Genomic DNA, 14,684 nt, shown 5'->3' with positions numbered 1-14,684 from the left:
CTGGTTAGGGACTGGTGTGATAGTCCTAGTTCTTTTGCCCAGTGTGATGGACACTTAAGGCATACTGTTACAGGTCTTAGGTTACAGATTCAGGTTACTTACACTCCTTTCTGTATTTTCAGGTCGTTGCTCAGTGTTCCCCACCTGTGTCTGCATCATTCTTATGTTCCTATTGGACACTACACTGTGTTTTGGGTGAGGAAGAGGGCAGCGGCCTTGGAATTTGGCACCCAGCTCGACTTGGGCAACATGGCAGAGATCTCGTGGGCTTTGAAGAGATGTGTGCTCTGGGGCCAGCTACTCCCTTTGCAAGTTTTGTGCTATTCCCACCAAGGTCCTGTCAGCATGCGAAAGACTCAGATTTTGGAACATTCTGGATTTTGGAATTCCAGATAAGGGGTAATCAACCTCTCTCTCTCTCTCTCTCTCTCTCTCTCTCTCTCTCTCTCTCTCTCTCTCTCTGTCTATCTATCTATCTATCTATCTCTGTGTTTGCTTGTGTGTGTACACACATTCTTTTTCATCAAATTAAAAGCAGGGCTCTTGCTGGAACAATAATTGGGCAAAAAAAATGACATATGAGGAATCCTTTCTAATGTACTAAATGCATGCATGATCCAAAGTGTTTTACAAACATCAAAGTAGTTGGACTTAACAATTTTTTAAAAAGACAAACCATAAAAGTGAGGGGGGAAATAACGAGACATGTAAGAAGAAAGAGAAGTTCAGTCAGGTAGCAAAATCCTTTTTCCTTACTAGCTGTTCCCTGGTATTCAGTTCAGGCTTCAGTACAATAATGTAGACTTTAGGGATGAAGATGCAACCCAGCAATCCAGCACTGGAGACCAAGATGGAGAAGATCTCCACGGCCACCATGTATTTCCCCTTTGTGCTCAAGTAGGCCGGGATAAATGATACCCAGACACTGCAGAACACCAGCATGCTGAAGGTGATCAACTTGGCTTCATTGAAAGTATCTGGCAGTTTTCTGGCAAAGAAAGCCACGGCAAAGCTGATGATGGCCAGAAAGCCCATGTAGCCAAGCACAATGTAGAACATGGTGGGTGAACCTTCATTGCATTGCAATACGATCTGAGTGGATTGAGAACGCATGTCTGATTCTGGGAAGGGGGGAGATGTGGTCAGCCACACTGCACAGATGGCACTCTGAGTCAGAGAAGAGAGTATGATGACCGACACTGCCAGTCTTTTCCCTACCCATTTCCTCATCCTGTTTCCAGGCTTGGTGGCCATGAAGGCCACCACCACAGTGAGGGTTTTGGCCAACACACAGGAAACAGCAGTGGAGAAGATGATGCCAAACACGCTTTGGCGGAGAAGGCAGGTCACCCTCCCAGGCTGGCCAATGAACAGAAAGGAGCAGAGGAAGCAAAGCAGCAGAGAGCAGAGGAGGGCACAGGTGATGCTCCAGTTGTTGGCCTTGACTATGGGAGTATCGTGGTGTTGAATGAAGACCCACATCACTATTCCAGTGACTGCAGAAAAGAAGAGAGCCAAGGAAATCAGTGTAATTCCCAAGGGCTCTTGACACGACAAGTAAGTTATTGTTTTAGGGATGCACTGATCCTGCTTCCTGTTTGGGTGGTGATCTTCTGGGCACTTGTGGCAATCTTCTGCATCTGGAAATAACAAGCAAATTCATTCAAATATAGTACAGGAGAACTTGCACACAGTTTGTGATTTTATTTAGTTATAGTTCCACATACCGTTATTTAAATATTGTCATACTCTGCTCTATGGATTATAGCAAGCCTTTCATCACCAGGATTGGGCTGTCATGTGGAGCCTCTTACGACGGTGGAAGGCACATCCACTGTTGGAAAATGGCGGCCAACAGAGCAGGCAGCACTCCATTGGTGGCCATTTTTATGAGCGCTGCGTCATGAGGCAGCAGTGCTGCAGATCAGCCAAACAGACCCTGCAGAACCTAGTAAGGTCGCAGTGGGGGGAGGTGATGGATAGGAGGGTGGGTGGGGAGAGGTGGTTAGTGGCAAAACTGGGTGAAGAGGGGGAGGAACAGGGGCGTGGAGGCAGCAGCAATTAATGTCACTTTGTATTATTTTACTTACCTGTTTACTTACCTGTTGTTCCAAACAACACAGTCCTGGAACGTGCTGGAATCCCTAGCATGTATTCACTGCTGAAACAGAGACGCCTGCGTTGGCTCAGTCATGTCGTGAGAATGGATGATGGCCGGATCCCAAAGGATCTCCTCTATGGAGAACTCGTGCAAGGAAAGCACCCTACAGGTAGACCACAGCTGCGATACAAGGACATCTGCAAGAGGGATCTGAAGGCCTTAGGGATGGACCTCAACAAGTGGGAAACCCTGGCCTCTGAGCGGCCCGCTTGGAGGCAGGCTGTGCAGCATGGCCTTTCCCAGTTTGAAGAGACACTTTGCCAACAGTCTGAGGCTAAGAGGCAAAGAAGGAAGGCCCATAGCCAGGGAGACAGACCAGGGACAGACTGCACTTGCTCCCGGTGTGGAAGGGATTGTCACTCCCGGATTGGCCTTTTCAGCCACACTAGACGCTGTGCCAGAACCACCTTTCAGAGCGCGATACCATAGTCTTTCGAGACTGAAGGTTGCCAATACCTAATACTTACCTGTCTGGACCGAGATGCTATCTTCAGAGCACTGAGCGCAGTCATAGCAACACACCTGGGCACCCTGACGAACAATCCTGCTGTGTCCAGGAGGACAACTGTCAACACATGTGGACTGTGGAAGTATCTATCAACAAGTAGAAAAGCATCACATTGAGAACCTGAAACCAGCCATTTCTTCCTGTGTTCTGTCATGTTGAGTTGAACCTATTTATCCACTGAGGTTCTAAGAGGGATAATAATAATAATAATAATAATAATAATAATAATAATAATAATAATAATAATAATAATAATAATAATAAACAACTTTATTTGTTTCCCGCCCTTCTCCCTGAAAGGGACCCAGGGCGGCTAACAACATGTAAAAAACAGATTTAAAAAACATAAATTAGCACAATAGCAGATAAAAACATATTAAAAAACACATTAACAGAGACCATAAAAACGGTAGTCAGATTAAAAGACAGAATAAAAAGAGCACAAAAGAGCAAGTCACAGAGGACTCAGGCCTGTAAAAAACTACAAGATGTGTAAAAAATGTTAAGAAGGCCAAAAAATCAGAAGGCTTGTATAAACAGCAGTGTCTTCAGGCCTCGCCGGACACTCTCAAGAGAGGGAGCCATTCTCAGGTCAAGGGGAAGGGAGTTCCATAATGTTGGTGTCAATACTGAGAAGGCCCTAATTCTTGTCGCCGCACCATGTACCTCCTTAAGACTTAAGAGGACCTGACTTAAGACCTGACTTAAGAGGACGAGCCGGATTGTACGGGAGTAGGCCGTCTCTAAGATATCCTGGCCCAGAGCAGTATAGGGCTTTAAAGGTCAAAACCAGCACCTTGAATTGGGCCCGGAAACGAACGGGCAGCCAATGTAGCTCCCGGAGAAGTGGACTGACAGAGTAAGACCTCCTAGCTCAGTGACCACATGGGCCGCCACATTCTGCACTAATTGCAGTTTCCGAACCGTCTTCAGGGGCAGCACCACATAGAGTGCGTTACAATAATCTAACCTTGATGTCACCTTGATGTCACGATCCAAGTACGGCTGCAGCTGGCGCACCAGCCGAAGCTGAGCGAAGGCCCCCTAGCCACAGCCGCCACCTGGGAATCCAGGAGCAGCTGCGAGTCCAGGAGGACCCCCAGGCTGCGAACCTGCTCCTTCAGAGGGAGTGCAACCCCATTCAGAGCTAGCCGATAATCCAGCACCTGCATCGAGGATTTCTGAACCAGGAGAGCCTCTGTCTTATCCAGATTTAATTTCATTAAATTAAATGAAATTGATTGAAAGAGTCTCTGTGACACTCAAAATACCATGGTGCAACAGGGCCTGAGACAACAACAGCACCGAGAATGAAGTGTTCTGGGTCAGAGCACAACCTTCCTCTGATCTTTTTCTGCTGTGGATTCTACAAGTCAGAAAGATAATAGAAATCCTCACTTGGTTGTACTTGTGATTCCACACTATGGCACTTCTGTTGATGGTGAACTCTTTTCCTGCAGGAGCCCAGGAGTCCATCCGTCCAACACGGATTCTATGAAAGGACTTATTGGGATATGTGACTGTGTTCATGATATCATATGGAGCTGCCAAATCCATGTTTTCATCAAAGAATATTTCTTCCCCGACACTGTTGTTGAAGTGAACATTTTTCAGAAAGGAGTGAAGCTAGTTTGGAAGTGAGAAAAATGTGAATGAGCTGCTTTCAGTGGTCAAAACCTAGTGCAACTTCCCTGAAACTCTTGGATTTGTTACATTCGTGCATAAATTAATGGCCCTATCCCCAGGGCCACAGCACTAGTCTTAAGTGTGCGGCCCTGGCAGCAGCCATTACAAATGTACTGTAAAGTGATGGAATGTTTATAGTTATTAGATGCAGTTTGAGGCACATTTGCCTGGAAGTAACCCCATCTGAACTCAGTCTAACTTTCTTGTAAGTGGAGACATGCATAAGAATGCCCTGAAAATCAGTGATCGGACTGTGGGGGAAATGCACCACGTCCTGGATGACATTCATAAGCACACTCCCTAACTCCCACCAATTTCGTCCAAATTATGGCCCACCCTGTATTCTTCTTAGAAATGACTAATTAGAGAAGACTAATTAAGGCCTAAATCCTAACCAACTTTCCAGCACTGACATGGCTGTGCCAGTGGGGCATATGCTGTAGTTGGGGGCAGTCATGGAAGTGTCCTCAAGGTAAGGGAATGTTTGTTCCCTTATCTCGGAGCTGCATCGCCCTGATCTCGGTCCTGGAAAGTTGGTTAGGACTGTGCCAGAAAGGGGACTGCACAAAACCTAAGATGATTTTGCCAGTCCTAGTTAAATGACTGAGAAAACACTTCCATTTTTGACATATGTGAAACCAGCAGGAAAGAGAGAGGGTGCTGGTAATATCTGCAGTAGGGCAAGGTACTCTTGCCAATTACAGGTTGAGCGTATTTATTTGTGTGGATTCTGTTCCAAGCACTCACACAGAAGGTAAAAAACGCACTATAGCAAATCAATGCATAAAACCAAGTTTCTTTGCTCTGGTGATTTAAAAACAACCTTGCTGACCTTTGTGATGTAAGATAAGAGTCATTAAGAAGATAATCCATCAATCAGTCGTCCTGCAAGGGCTTCCAAAGGCACTTCACTCAATCCCTCCTTTCACCAATGCAAAGTGATTACCTTTCTTTCACATGCTCAGGGGGAAGGGAGGGGTCGCCTGGAGAGAGAAGGATTGATGGATTGTCAGCCAGCTGCCCTCTCTCTCTCTCTCTCTCATTAAGGAGGCTATTGTTAGGCCATTAAGGACTGGTCAGTTTTTTAAACTGATTTTAAAGGGATGCATTTTTCCCCTTCTCCAGGGATCAGCACATTCCTTCTCATTTGCAGTGGCCATTCATGTTGAGTCAAATTTGTGTATAAAAATCAATGTATAACAAGGCTGAACCTGTATGATGTTTCTTATTAAACTGAATTAATAGGAGAATCCACTCTACCTGCCACGGATGAACTTCCCTGAAGTCCCATGAACCTCCATCTCCCATCAATTTCTGCTTTGACTTCGATGAATATATGGCATGGAGCGCATGTGCCAGAGCATAAACAGAATTGTAGATGCCATAACTATGACCAGGCATTCCTGTTTCAAATATGGACTTGGGGAGGCTACTCAACTTTTCCCTCCCAGTGCAGCGTTTTCCTGCTGGAACATATTTGTCAGCTAAAGGCAATGAACAGTGAAATACTAGGGTCCAGAAGAGCTGGAACTCAACATGATGAAATTCTTTAAGAAATAATGTCTCAAGAAAATCTGCATATCCTGCCATTTCATTTGTGTGGAGTGCAAAGGATAAAGTGCCATTGAAAGTTTGTGGTGTGAATAGATCCAGATGGAATACAGAAGAGAAATCCCAGTGAGCTGTTATGATCCAAACCCTCTCTATTGGTTTCATTTCATCATATTCACTTTTTGATAGAATCTTGCGTAAACCCTCCATGGAACGAAACCCCCCATGAACAAGAATCACGTTGCTTTTGGCTGAGGAGATGGTGGAACGTGTTCGTTCCAGTTGGTCATGAATCTGCTTTTCCATTTCTCCCAAGAAGGACTTGAGCGTTGGAACAACTTCCCTAAAAGCGATGCAAATGTGGCTCTGGAGGAGCCTGGACTTCAGGATCCGCCAGAAGGTCTCTCCGCTGTCATCATCTGAGACAATGAGGCCAACCCAGGTCCATCCGAAATGCCGAAGCAGCTGCACAATCCCATCGTACTGAGCCTTTTCATTTGGGATCATCCGGTATAAGGAGGGGAACTGAGTTTTGTCACTTAAGGCCGGATCAAAGGAGCCGTAACTGAGCTAAAGGGAATGCCAGAGATATTTTCAGAGCTAAGAACCATTCACAATCTGCAAATAGCAATTGCGTCCCCTGATGTGTGACACAATAGAAGTTTGATTTCAATTTGTGTTTCATTATCCAGCAAATATTGTGGAGATTTCTGATACTGCTGACTGGCCAGGATTACTGGAGTGCTAATTATATCTTATGCACAATGCCACATGTCAGAGTCCAATTAAAATTTTTAAAGGGTTCAGGATTTGGCATAGAAAATGGGCAGGTTGTACTTTCCTTCCCTGCCCATTGCTTCTTTACTACCAATTTCCCAAATTTTCCCCTTCCCCTCATTGTACAAAATGAAGGCCGGCACATGTTATGAACACTACCAGTTGACACAGTGCTGGTAGCAGGAGGGCAGGAGGTCTGGTCTAGAGGGTTGAGCCTCCAACTGCCTGAAGATAACATCTGAAGGTTGGCAGTTCGAGGCCGCCGGCACCATGAACGGCGAGACCTTGAAGCAGCTGACAAGCTGAGCCGAGTTATTCCACCTGCTCTTCGGAAGGAGCTGCTTGTCAGCCTGTGTGGGAGGAGGCCAGAAAGTGCTAACAGACTGCAAAAGTTCCATCTGAAATGTGGTGTGGTTCTTGAAAGATAGAACCTTTCTTTAATTGTAAAAATCCCTACGGGGATTTAAACAGCCTGCCTATGTAAACCATTTTGAATTAAAGTCTGAGGAGAAATCTGACGACCAAGAAAGGTGGTATATAAACCAGAAGCTAAGCGATAATAATAATAATAATAATAATAATAATAATAATAATAATAATAATAATAATAATAATAATAATAATAATATTAGCAAAATCGCTTAGCTTCTGGTTTTCTAACTAGAAAGCAACCTAACTCTAATACCCAGTATGCACACATTCTCATGCAAAGTTTAATTAGAACCTGATTGAAACATGAATGACCAATGCTAAGCAAAAAGAGCAAAACAGAGTCTTTTGGCCCATCAGTTTGGGTGAGACATATGTAGGAATACAGCATGTTTGCCTTCCCTAACTTTTCCATTGCTTGAAAATATACAGAGAGATGAAGGCACATACCTGTGGTATCCTGTAGAGATTGACAATGTGGGGCATCTGCCTGGCGTTGAAAGTGGTGAGTCCTCCAATGATAGCCCTTAGCTTGACTTTCATTCCACAATTGTAATTGAGGGGATTCTGAAATCCTGAGAAAAGAACTTCCATGGTGCCAGCACAGGATCCCTTTGCATTGAAAGCATTTAGACAGAGTGTGGAACTCAGTGAGTTGTTGGGTAAAAGGTTGGAATTTGTGTTGATCTCACTTATGGCAAACCAAAAAACAGAGACATGGTGGAAGTTATGAGGTACTAAGCTGTAAAGAAGTATGCTCATTGAATATTAGACCTCGTACGTGTATACAAGCACAGTACCTCTGAACTAAGGTATAACTACTAGGCACTGAGGTTTGTAGTACTTAATATCTCATAGTAGGTCTTTTGTATTTTGATCCTTTAGAACAGAGATGGCCAACCCGCAGCATACCCCATGCCATATTTTATGTAGAGAATCTTCATTGTGCAACTCCACCTTAATGTCACTTTTAGCGATTACCATGACAGATAAGTAGAGCTATTAGAGCCTCCAAATTTAAGGGCAGTATATCTCCCAGTGCCAGAAGGTACAAAGCCAGAAGGCTGGGAGTGCTGTCTGGTGCTTTCTAAAGTCATCTGACCGAGACCAGAAAGGTGGCCTGCACCAACCCTGAGTCCAGCCCAGCAGGACTTGTTCCAAGGTGCATGTAATGTATGTTCATTGCCCTTCTGCACACCGAAGCCTCCCTCTGCCTGCCCATCTTCTCATCCTCAAAGATGATCTTAGCCAGGATCTCTTTGCAGATGGTTTTTCTGAAGATGTGATCTTTGCGAACTGAGCTTTGCTGATCTTGTTGGTCATCTCTCGTTGGCATCACCACCTTCTCGTTGGCACCACCCCATTCCGTCCCTGCCGCCTTCTACAGCCACCCCTTGCCTTTTCAGTGCTCCACCAATACCGGTCTTCTCAGGTAAGAAAGGAACCCACCAGTTGGCGGAATGCAACTCACTGGCATCCGCCCTATTGGTTTTCTGTCCTGTCCGTCATTCTTTTCCTCCCCTTCTCCCATTTTCCAACTAGAGCAAACCAAGAGGAGTGGGCGTGGCTGCCCTGAATGGACCCATTACGGTGTTAGAAACTTGGGGGCATGCTGTGTAAGGAGTTGCAAAGGAAGCAAGCAAACCATCAACTGCTGCAATGCTTTCTTTGTTATGATTTACATGTTTTTCAGAAATGCATGGTGACTTTGTGAGTGCCACTTTATGACGTAAGTGACGTCATTAAGCAGCTAATGGTCAGAAATCAGACCCTGTTCTCATATAAAAACTCATTATCTGCAAATGACAGAAGAGAAAGTACGCAAATCTTGATCATATCTCAAGATTTGGGAGAGCCCAATTTTCATGTGGGCCGCCTTTTCAGTGATAACACCTCAGAAGCTGAGAGCCTGAGGGCCAGATGAAAAGCTTCCGGGGGCCGCATCCAGCCCCTGGGCCTTATGTCTGACACCCCTGCCCTAGAGACTGGGGGAGCTTTGTGAGCAGAAAAGGGCTGTTACCAAGGAGTGGCCACCAAGATCCCGAGTTCTGCAAAGGATGGCACTGGAGAAATGGGAGCCCTAATGCAGAAGACTCCAGACTGGGAAGGAGTGGAGGCCAGGAGGAGGGAAGAGAAGGAGGGAAGAAGCAATGTCTGAAACTGAGCAAAAACGAGAGCAGAGAACCCCTGGCTTCAGCATTTCCAGAAACTACATATCTAGCCATCACTGCATGATATTGAAAGTCAATGCACATTTTTAAACTTCTGCACCTCAAACGCTCCGCATCTGATTCCTCTGAAATTTGACCAGCATATGGTGCACAATAAGGCTGCAATCCTATACACTCTTTCCTAGGAGTAAACCCAGTTGAGCACAACGGAACTTACTTCTAAGCAGACATGCATAGGATTGTGCTGTCAGTATATTCTCTGAGCCTTGGTTGATACAGTTCAGACAATATTTTTTCATATTACAATTAATGGAATGTTTATAATGGGGAATGCAGTTGGATTCATCGGCATTAAATGGCCCCATTATAACGAGATCAAAGATAATGACGACTTTCCCCCTTCTAGTCACAGAAATATTGAGAATGTCCATTTTCACACACTGAGGAACTACATACTTACATGCCACTTTGTGAGAAAAGTGGGCGTGTACTAAAGTGGAACTCATCCCAAAAGTTAAGGAAAAGAGAGACAAATTCAGCAATCAGTATTTCATCTGGAGAAGCCTCAATAGGATTTGGAGATATCGGCCTCCAGCCACGTTGGGAGTCCTGGTGCTTGCAGAAAACATGAGGCAGCAAAAGGAGCAGCAGCAATGCCATCTGCCCACAGTTCTTGTCCACAGCTAAACCGGTCGATGTTTGTTGTGTGACACACACCAACTGTACAGTCGCGACAAGAATCAGTCTTGAAAGAAGCTCCTACAACCAAGATGCTGCACCCAGTTCCCCACCTGGAGTCTCAAACTTTCGGTTGATCCTTCCTCGCCTGCCTCCAATTTACCTTGAAGAAGCTGGTAGCTGACAGGTTGCTTTGGAACCAGCCTTCATAGATGGAGTGCCTCATCAGCTCCTGGGATGAATTCATCTGTTTCTGTTTTGAATTTTGCTTGTGGTCTCTGGTTAGCCATGGGACTTTTGGAGCTAGACAAGTATAATTATCCGAATTACAGGGTTGAGAATTGCCATTTCCAACACGCTCAGTTCTCTGCAAAACTCAAGAAGTTATGTCTGTTGGCTATACAGCCAGGGATCAAACTCACTGCATGATGGCTATTGAGTCGAAGTTTCTGAACAGTTTTGATTTAGACTAGCATGAGAACAGTGGAAATAGAAGTGACCACAGATGACCAGCTTGGATTTCTATCTGTGGCTTTTAGCCAGCAGTAGTGGACCTACCATTCACTGAAAGGGGCTAATGGCCAGGTGCAAAGCTCTGCATGGTCTAGGACAGGGGTCGGCAACCTTAAACATTCAAAGAACCATTTGGACCCGTTTTCTGGAGAAAAGAAAACCTCAGGAGCCACAAAACACTTTTGACATCTAAAATGAAGATAACACTGCATGTATAGTTGTTTTTTTTTTTTTTACCTTTATGCTCTTATAGGTCCCATTTTTATAATGTAGCCCCCTCTTGTAGGTCCCTTGTAGGTGCTGGGGCACCTTCCTTATGAGGAAAGGCTACGGCGTTTGGGCCTCTTCAGCCTAGAAAAGAGGTGCCTGAGGGGGGACATGATTGAGACATACAAAATTATGCAGGGGATGAACAGAGTGGATAGACTAGAGATACTCCTTACACTCTCATATAACACCAGAACCAGGGGACATACGCTAAAGTTGAGTGTTGGGAGATTTAGGACAGACAAAAGAAAATATTTCTTTACTCAGCGTGTGGTTGGTCTGTGGAACTCCTTGCCACAGGATGTGGTGATGGCATCTGGCCTGGATGCCTTTAAAAGGGGATTGGACAAGTTTCTGGAGGAAAAATTCATTACGGGATACAAGCCATGATGTGTATGTGCAACCTCCTGATTTTATAAATGGGCTATGTCAGAATGCCAATGCAAGGGAGGGCACCAGAATGAGGTCTCTTGTTATCTTGTGTGCTCCCTGGGGCATTTGGTGGGCCGTTGTGGGTTACAGGAAGCTGCACTAGATGGGCCTATGGCTTGAACCAGTGGGGCTGTTCTTATGTTCTTATGTCCTTTTATTATGCACCACCAAGAAAATATTTTTTTTATTTACTATTTACTTATCTTTGCTCTGCTGTTGTCCTGGTCCCTGGATCTTCTCTTCTCTGCTTCTTCTTGGCGCACTTTGTCAACTGAATGACGCTGGTGTGTGCCATGTCGTCAAGATGGCGTCACCAGCAAAGCCCTGCTGAGTGCCACCTTGTCAGGTTCAGTGAGGAAGAGAGGGCATGCTCGGAGCGAAGGGAAGGTTATAGGCCAGGGTCTGGGCCACACCCCCACATAGGTCATCCAAAGGGGACAGGTAAAGTGTAGGCCAGGGTCACTGGGCTATGGCTTTCTTAACCCTTTCAGGACAGTATCCTGCCACCTCTGGACAGCAGACGGAGTTGCACCAAACTCCAACAGGTGTGACCCTAAGGTCCCAAGGGGGGAGGAGGAGGGGGAAAAAAGGTGCTTGTGGGCACTGAGTAGTGAGCCCCACTGAAAAGGACAGGGCTCCCCTCACGCCCAGGGAGGCCCAAGACACCAGGCAGCCAGCAGGGACCGTCCCTCGTACTTCACCTGAGGGGAGGGGCTCCCACCTACCCCTCAAACCTGGACTGCGGTTTGCAGCACCCTCCCTCAGCGGCCCGGGAGACGACCGCCTACTGGAGCCCTTCCTTTGATGCCCTTCCCCGCTGAGCCCATGCGCAGCCGAGCCAGCACTGCCAGCTCTCCCTGCCCAGCCATGGGGATCCCTGCAAGGAGCCCCCCGCGCTCGCCACCAGCGGCTCTGTCCTGAGGTTCAGCCCGCTGCAGGGCGAAGGAAGGAAGGGTGCAGGGAAGAGGTGCCTGGCTGCCCTGTGCGGGAGGGTCCCCACCCCCTTGCCCAGCAGGGTGCTTGCTCACAGTGGGGGGCAGAGAGCAGGTCCAAGAGAGCTGCTGGTGGCGGGTGCAGGGGGTGCCTTGCAGCGATGTGCTGAGGGTGCTGGCTGCTGGTGAGTGCGGGGCCAGGGCGCCGCCTTCGCCCACAGCAGCTCCTTCCTTGGCAGGCAGGGGTGGAGGCGCTCTCCCAGACCTGCTCTCCGCCCCCCACTGTGAGCAAGCACCCTGCTGGGCAAGGGGGTGGGGACCCTCCCGCACAGGGCAGCCAGGCACCTCTTCCCTACGCCCTTCCTTCCTTTGCCCTGCAGTGGGCTGAACCTCAGGGCTGAGCTGGCTGGGCGGCAGCCGCGGGGAAAGCGCCCCACTTCCAGCCCCCACTCGAGAGCCACATCAGACCAGTGAAAGAGCTGCGTGCGGCTCTGAAAACACAGGTTGCCGACCCCAGGTCTAGGACCACGCAGAAGCCTTACTGAGACTCCAGACGTGGTCAGACACGCAGGGAAACCTCAGGTGCCTTCCTTGGTTTGTCGTGGAGTTCTGTGAGGCTCTGTAGGGATCCCATGAGTGGGGGGGGTGGATTTGAGCACAAGGCGATTTGAGCACAGCATCTTGCGGGGGAGCCATCACGGACCTTGACCCTGAGCGTGGGGCTGGGGAAGTCCACCACTGTTAGCCAGCCAACCAAAAAGTCACCCCAGATAACAGGATAAGTGAAATACAGTATTGAGATCATACTTATTTCTTTTACATAACATAAGAACATAAGAACAGCCCCACTGGATCAGGTCATAGGCCCATCTAGTCCAGCTTCCTGTATCTCACAGCGGCCCACCAAATGCCCCAGGGAGCACACCAGATAACAAGAGACCTCATCCTGGTGCCCTCCCCTACATCTGGCATTCTGACTTAACCCATTTCTAAAATCAGGAGGTTGCGCATACACATCATGGCTTGTACCCCATAATGGATTTTTCCTCCAGAAACTCATTCAATCCCCTTTTAAAGGCGTCTAGGCTAGATGCCAGCACCACATCCTGTGGCAAGGAGTTCCACAGACCGACCACACGCTGAGTAAAATTTTACTGAGTAAAATTTTCATATTTTGCATTTAGCTTTTTGCCTAGCATAGAAAATGCTAACAACCCGATCCTGTATGTGCGACAAGCTGGTATAAAGGGAGCCTTGCCAGCATTCTGCCGGCAGAAGACAGTTTCTGCTGACAGACGTAGACCTAGTGTCAGCCAAAATGCTGCACCACCACGTATCAAACACAGACGAGATGCTAGTGCAATCCCAGCAACATGATGGCATTCCATGGGTTTGTCACGGAGTACGGCAGTGCCAAATCCGATCCCTGCCCCGCTTCTTGGGTCTTTCTGGGGCCTTTCTTGGATAGGTGGGTGCTTCTCTCTCATAGGGCTCTCTATGGGCCCTAGAAGGGAGGGTTTGTCTCTGGGGTGGTGCAATCCCTGGCCCACTTTGCACTCCCCTTCACTAGCTAATATACTGGGCTGTGATGGGCTCCTGGATGGCAGTGCCCCAGGAACTGCTGGGCTGGCTTTGCATCGGTGGGTGGGATGTCCATGGCCCTGAGCCCCCTTCCCCATCAGCCAGGGCTGCTGTGTTCTGCAGGCCATACTGTGGAACATGGCACAAACACCTTGGTGACCTTGGTCTTCATCAGAAGCCCCCTGGATAGTTGCAGGCACCAGAAGAACATCTTCAGCATCCCAAACACACACACCACAGTCATGGATGGTATGCCATGTTGAACCTGGCCATAGGCCTTGGGGGCTCCACCACATAAGGCATCATGGGCTATGGATGGTACGCCATGTTGAACCTGGCCATAGGCCTTGGGGGCTCCATCACATAAGGCATCATGGACTAAGGCCATGGGGGTAGCCATGGTTAAGATGGAGGCAGCTGGCTATCGCCATGTGACTGCACGGCCCTCCAACTCCAAGTCCCCACACCTACCTAGGGGCTGGCTCTTCCCCTCTGGCCATGACGCTAAGGTGGCCTTGATGGCCGAAGTGTCAAGAACCTGGGCACCATGGATGCTGCCAGGGAACTTGGCAGTGATGCTTGGCAGTGATGCTGGGGACTGAAGAGTCCCCAGGCATCACAGGTTGCCTAGACATTCAGGGTGTGCTGCTGATGTCTGTTGCAGTTCATCCTGGGCACTTCAGGTGGAGTGGATATACCCACATGTGTCACATCAGCAATGGAGATGAATTTGAGAAACACCACAACACCATAGTATTCTTAATGCAGGTGATGCAGCTATGCCACAGCAGTGAGGAAGGTGACATAGACAGACAGGTGCAGGAAGTTGGCACTGAGGAACTCATCAACAGATCAACTGGTAGATAATTAGGCAGTTCCTGTATTGACATGTGATGACCCCTGGAAGCTTTCAGTCCCCAGGTAGTGGAGGGCCATCAGGAATTTCCCGAGGAAGGGGATGCTCTTTCGGGTTGGGACTGGATCCTGGGGCTGAAGAG

The 14,684-nt window shown here is 47.7% G+C and overlaps 1 protein-coding gene across 1 annotated transcript; it reads right to left on the bottom strand.

Annotated features, from left to right (window-relative positions):
* Window positions 1-729: 729 nt before the first annotated feature.
* Window positions 730-7,706, bottom strand: LOC136654019 (vomeronasal type-2 receptor 26-like). The gene is made up of 4 exons (XM_066630880.1): window positions 7,563-7,706; window positions 6,054-6,476; window positions 4,068-4,295; window positions 730-1,575 (listed from the first exon to the last, which is right to left on the bottom strand). The coding sequence occupies exons 1-4, from the start codon at window positions 7,704-7,706 to the stop codon at window positions 730-732; spliced, it is 1,641 nt and encodes a 546-aa protein (XP_066486977.1).
* Between the last annotated feature and the right edge of the window lie 6,978 nt (window positions 7,707-14,684).

This window comes from Tiliqua scincoides, chromosome 5, assembly GCF_035046505.1.
Source record: "Tiliqua scincoides isolate rTilSci1 chromosome 5, rTilSci1.hap2, whole genome shotgun sequence".
Taxonomy (NCBI): domain Eukaryota; kingdom Metazoa; phylum Chordata; class Lepidosauria; order Squamata; family Scincidae; genus Tiliqua; species Tiliqua scincoides.
This window is presented reverse-complemented; position numbering and strand designations above follow the sequence as displayed.

Coding starts and splice junctions, on each gene's coding strand:
- LOC136654019 (XM_066630880.1), bottom strand. CDS start 7,706: ATGGAAGTTCTTTTCTCAGGATTTCAGAATCCCCTCAATTACAATTGT. Junction 6,477..7,562: donor ATCTCTACAGGATACCACAG/GTATGTGCCTTC, acceptor CATTCCCTTTAG/CTCAGTTACGGCTCCTTTGA. Junction 4,296..6,053: donor AAATGAAACCAATAGAGAGG/GTTTGGATCATA, acceptor CTTCCAAACTAG/CTTCACTCCTTTCTGAAAAA.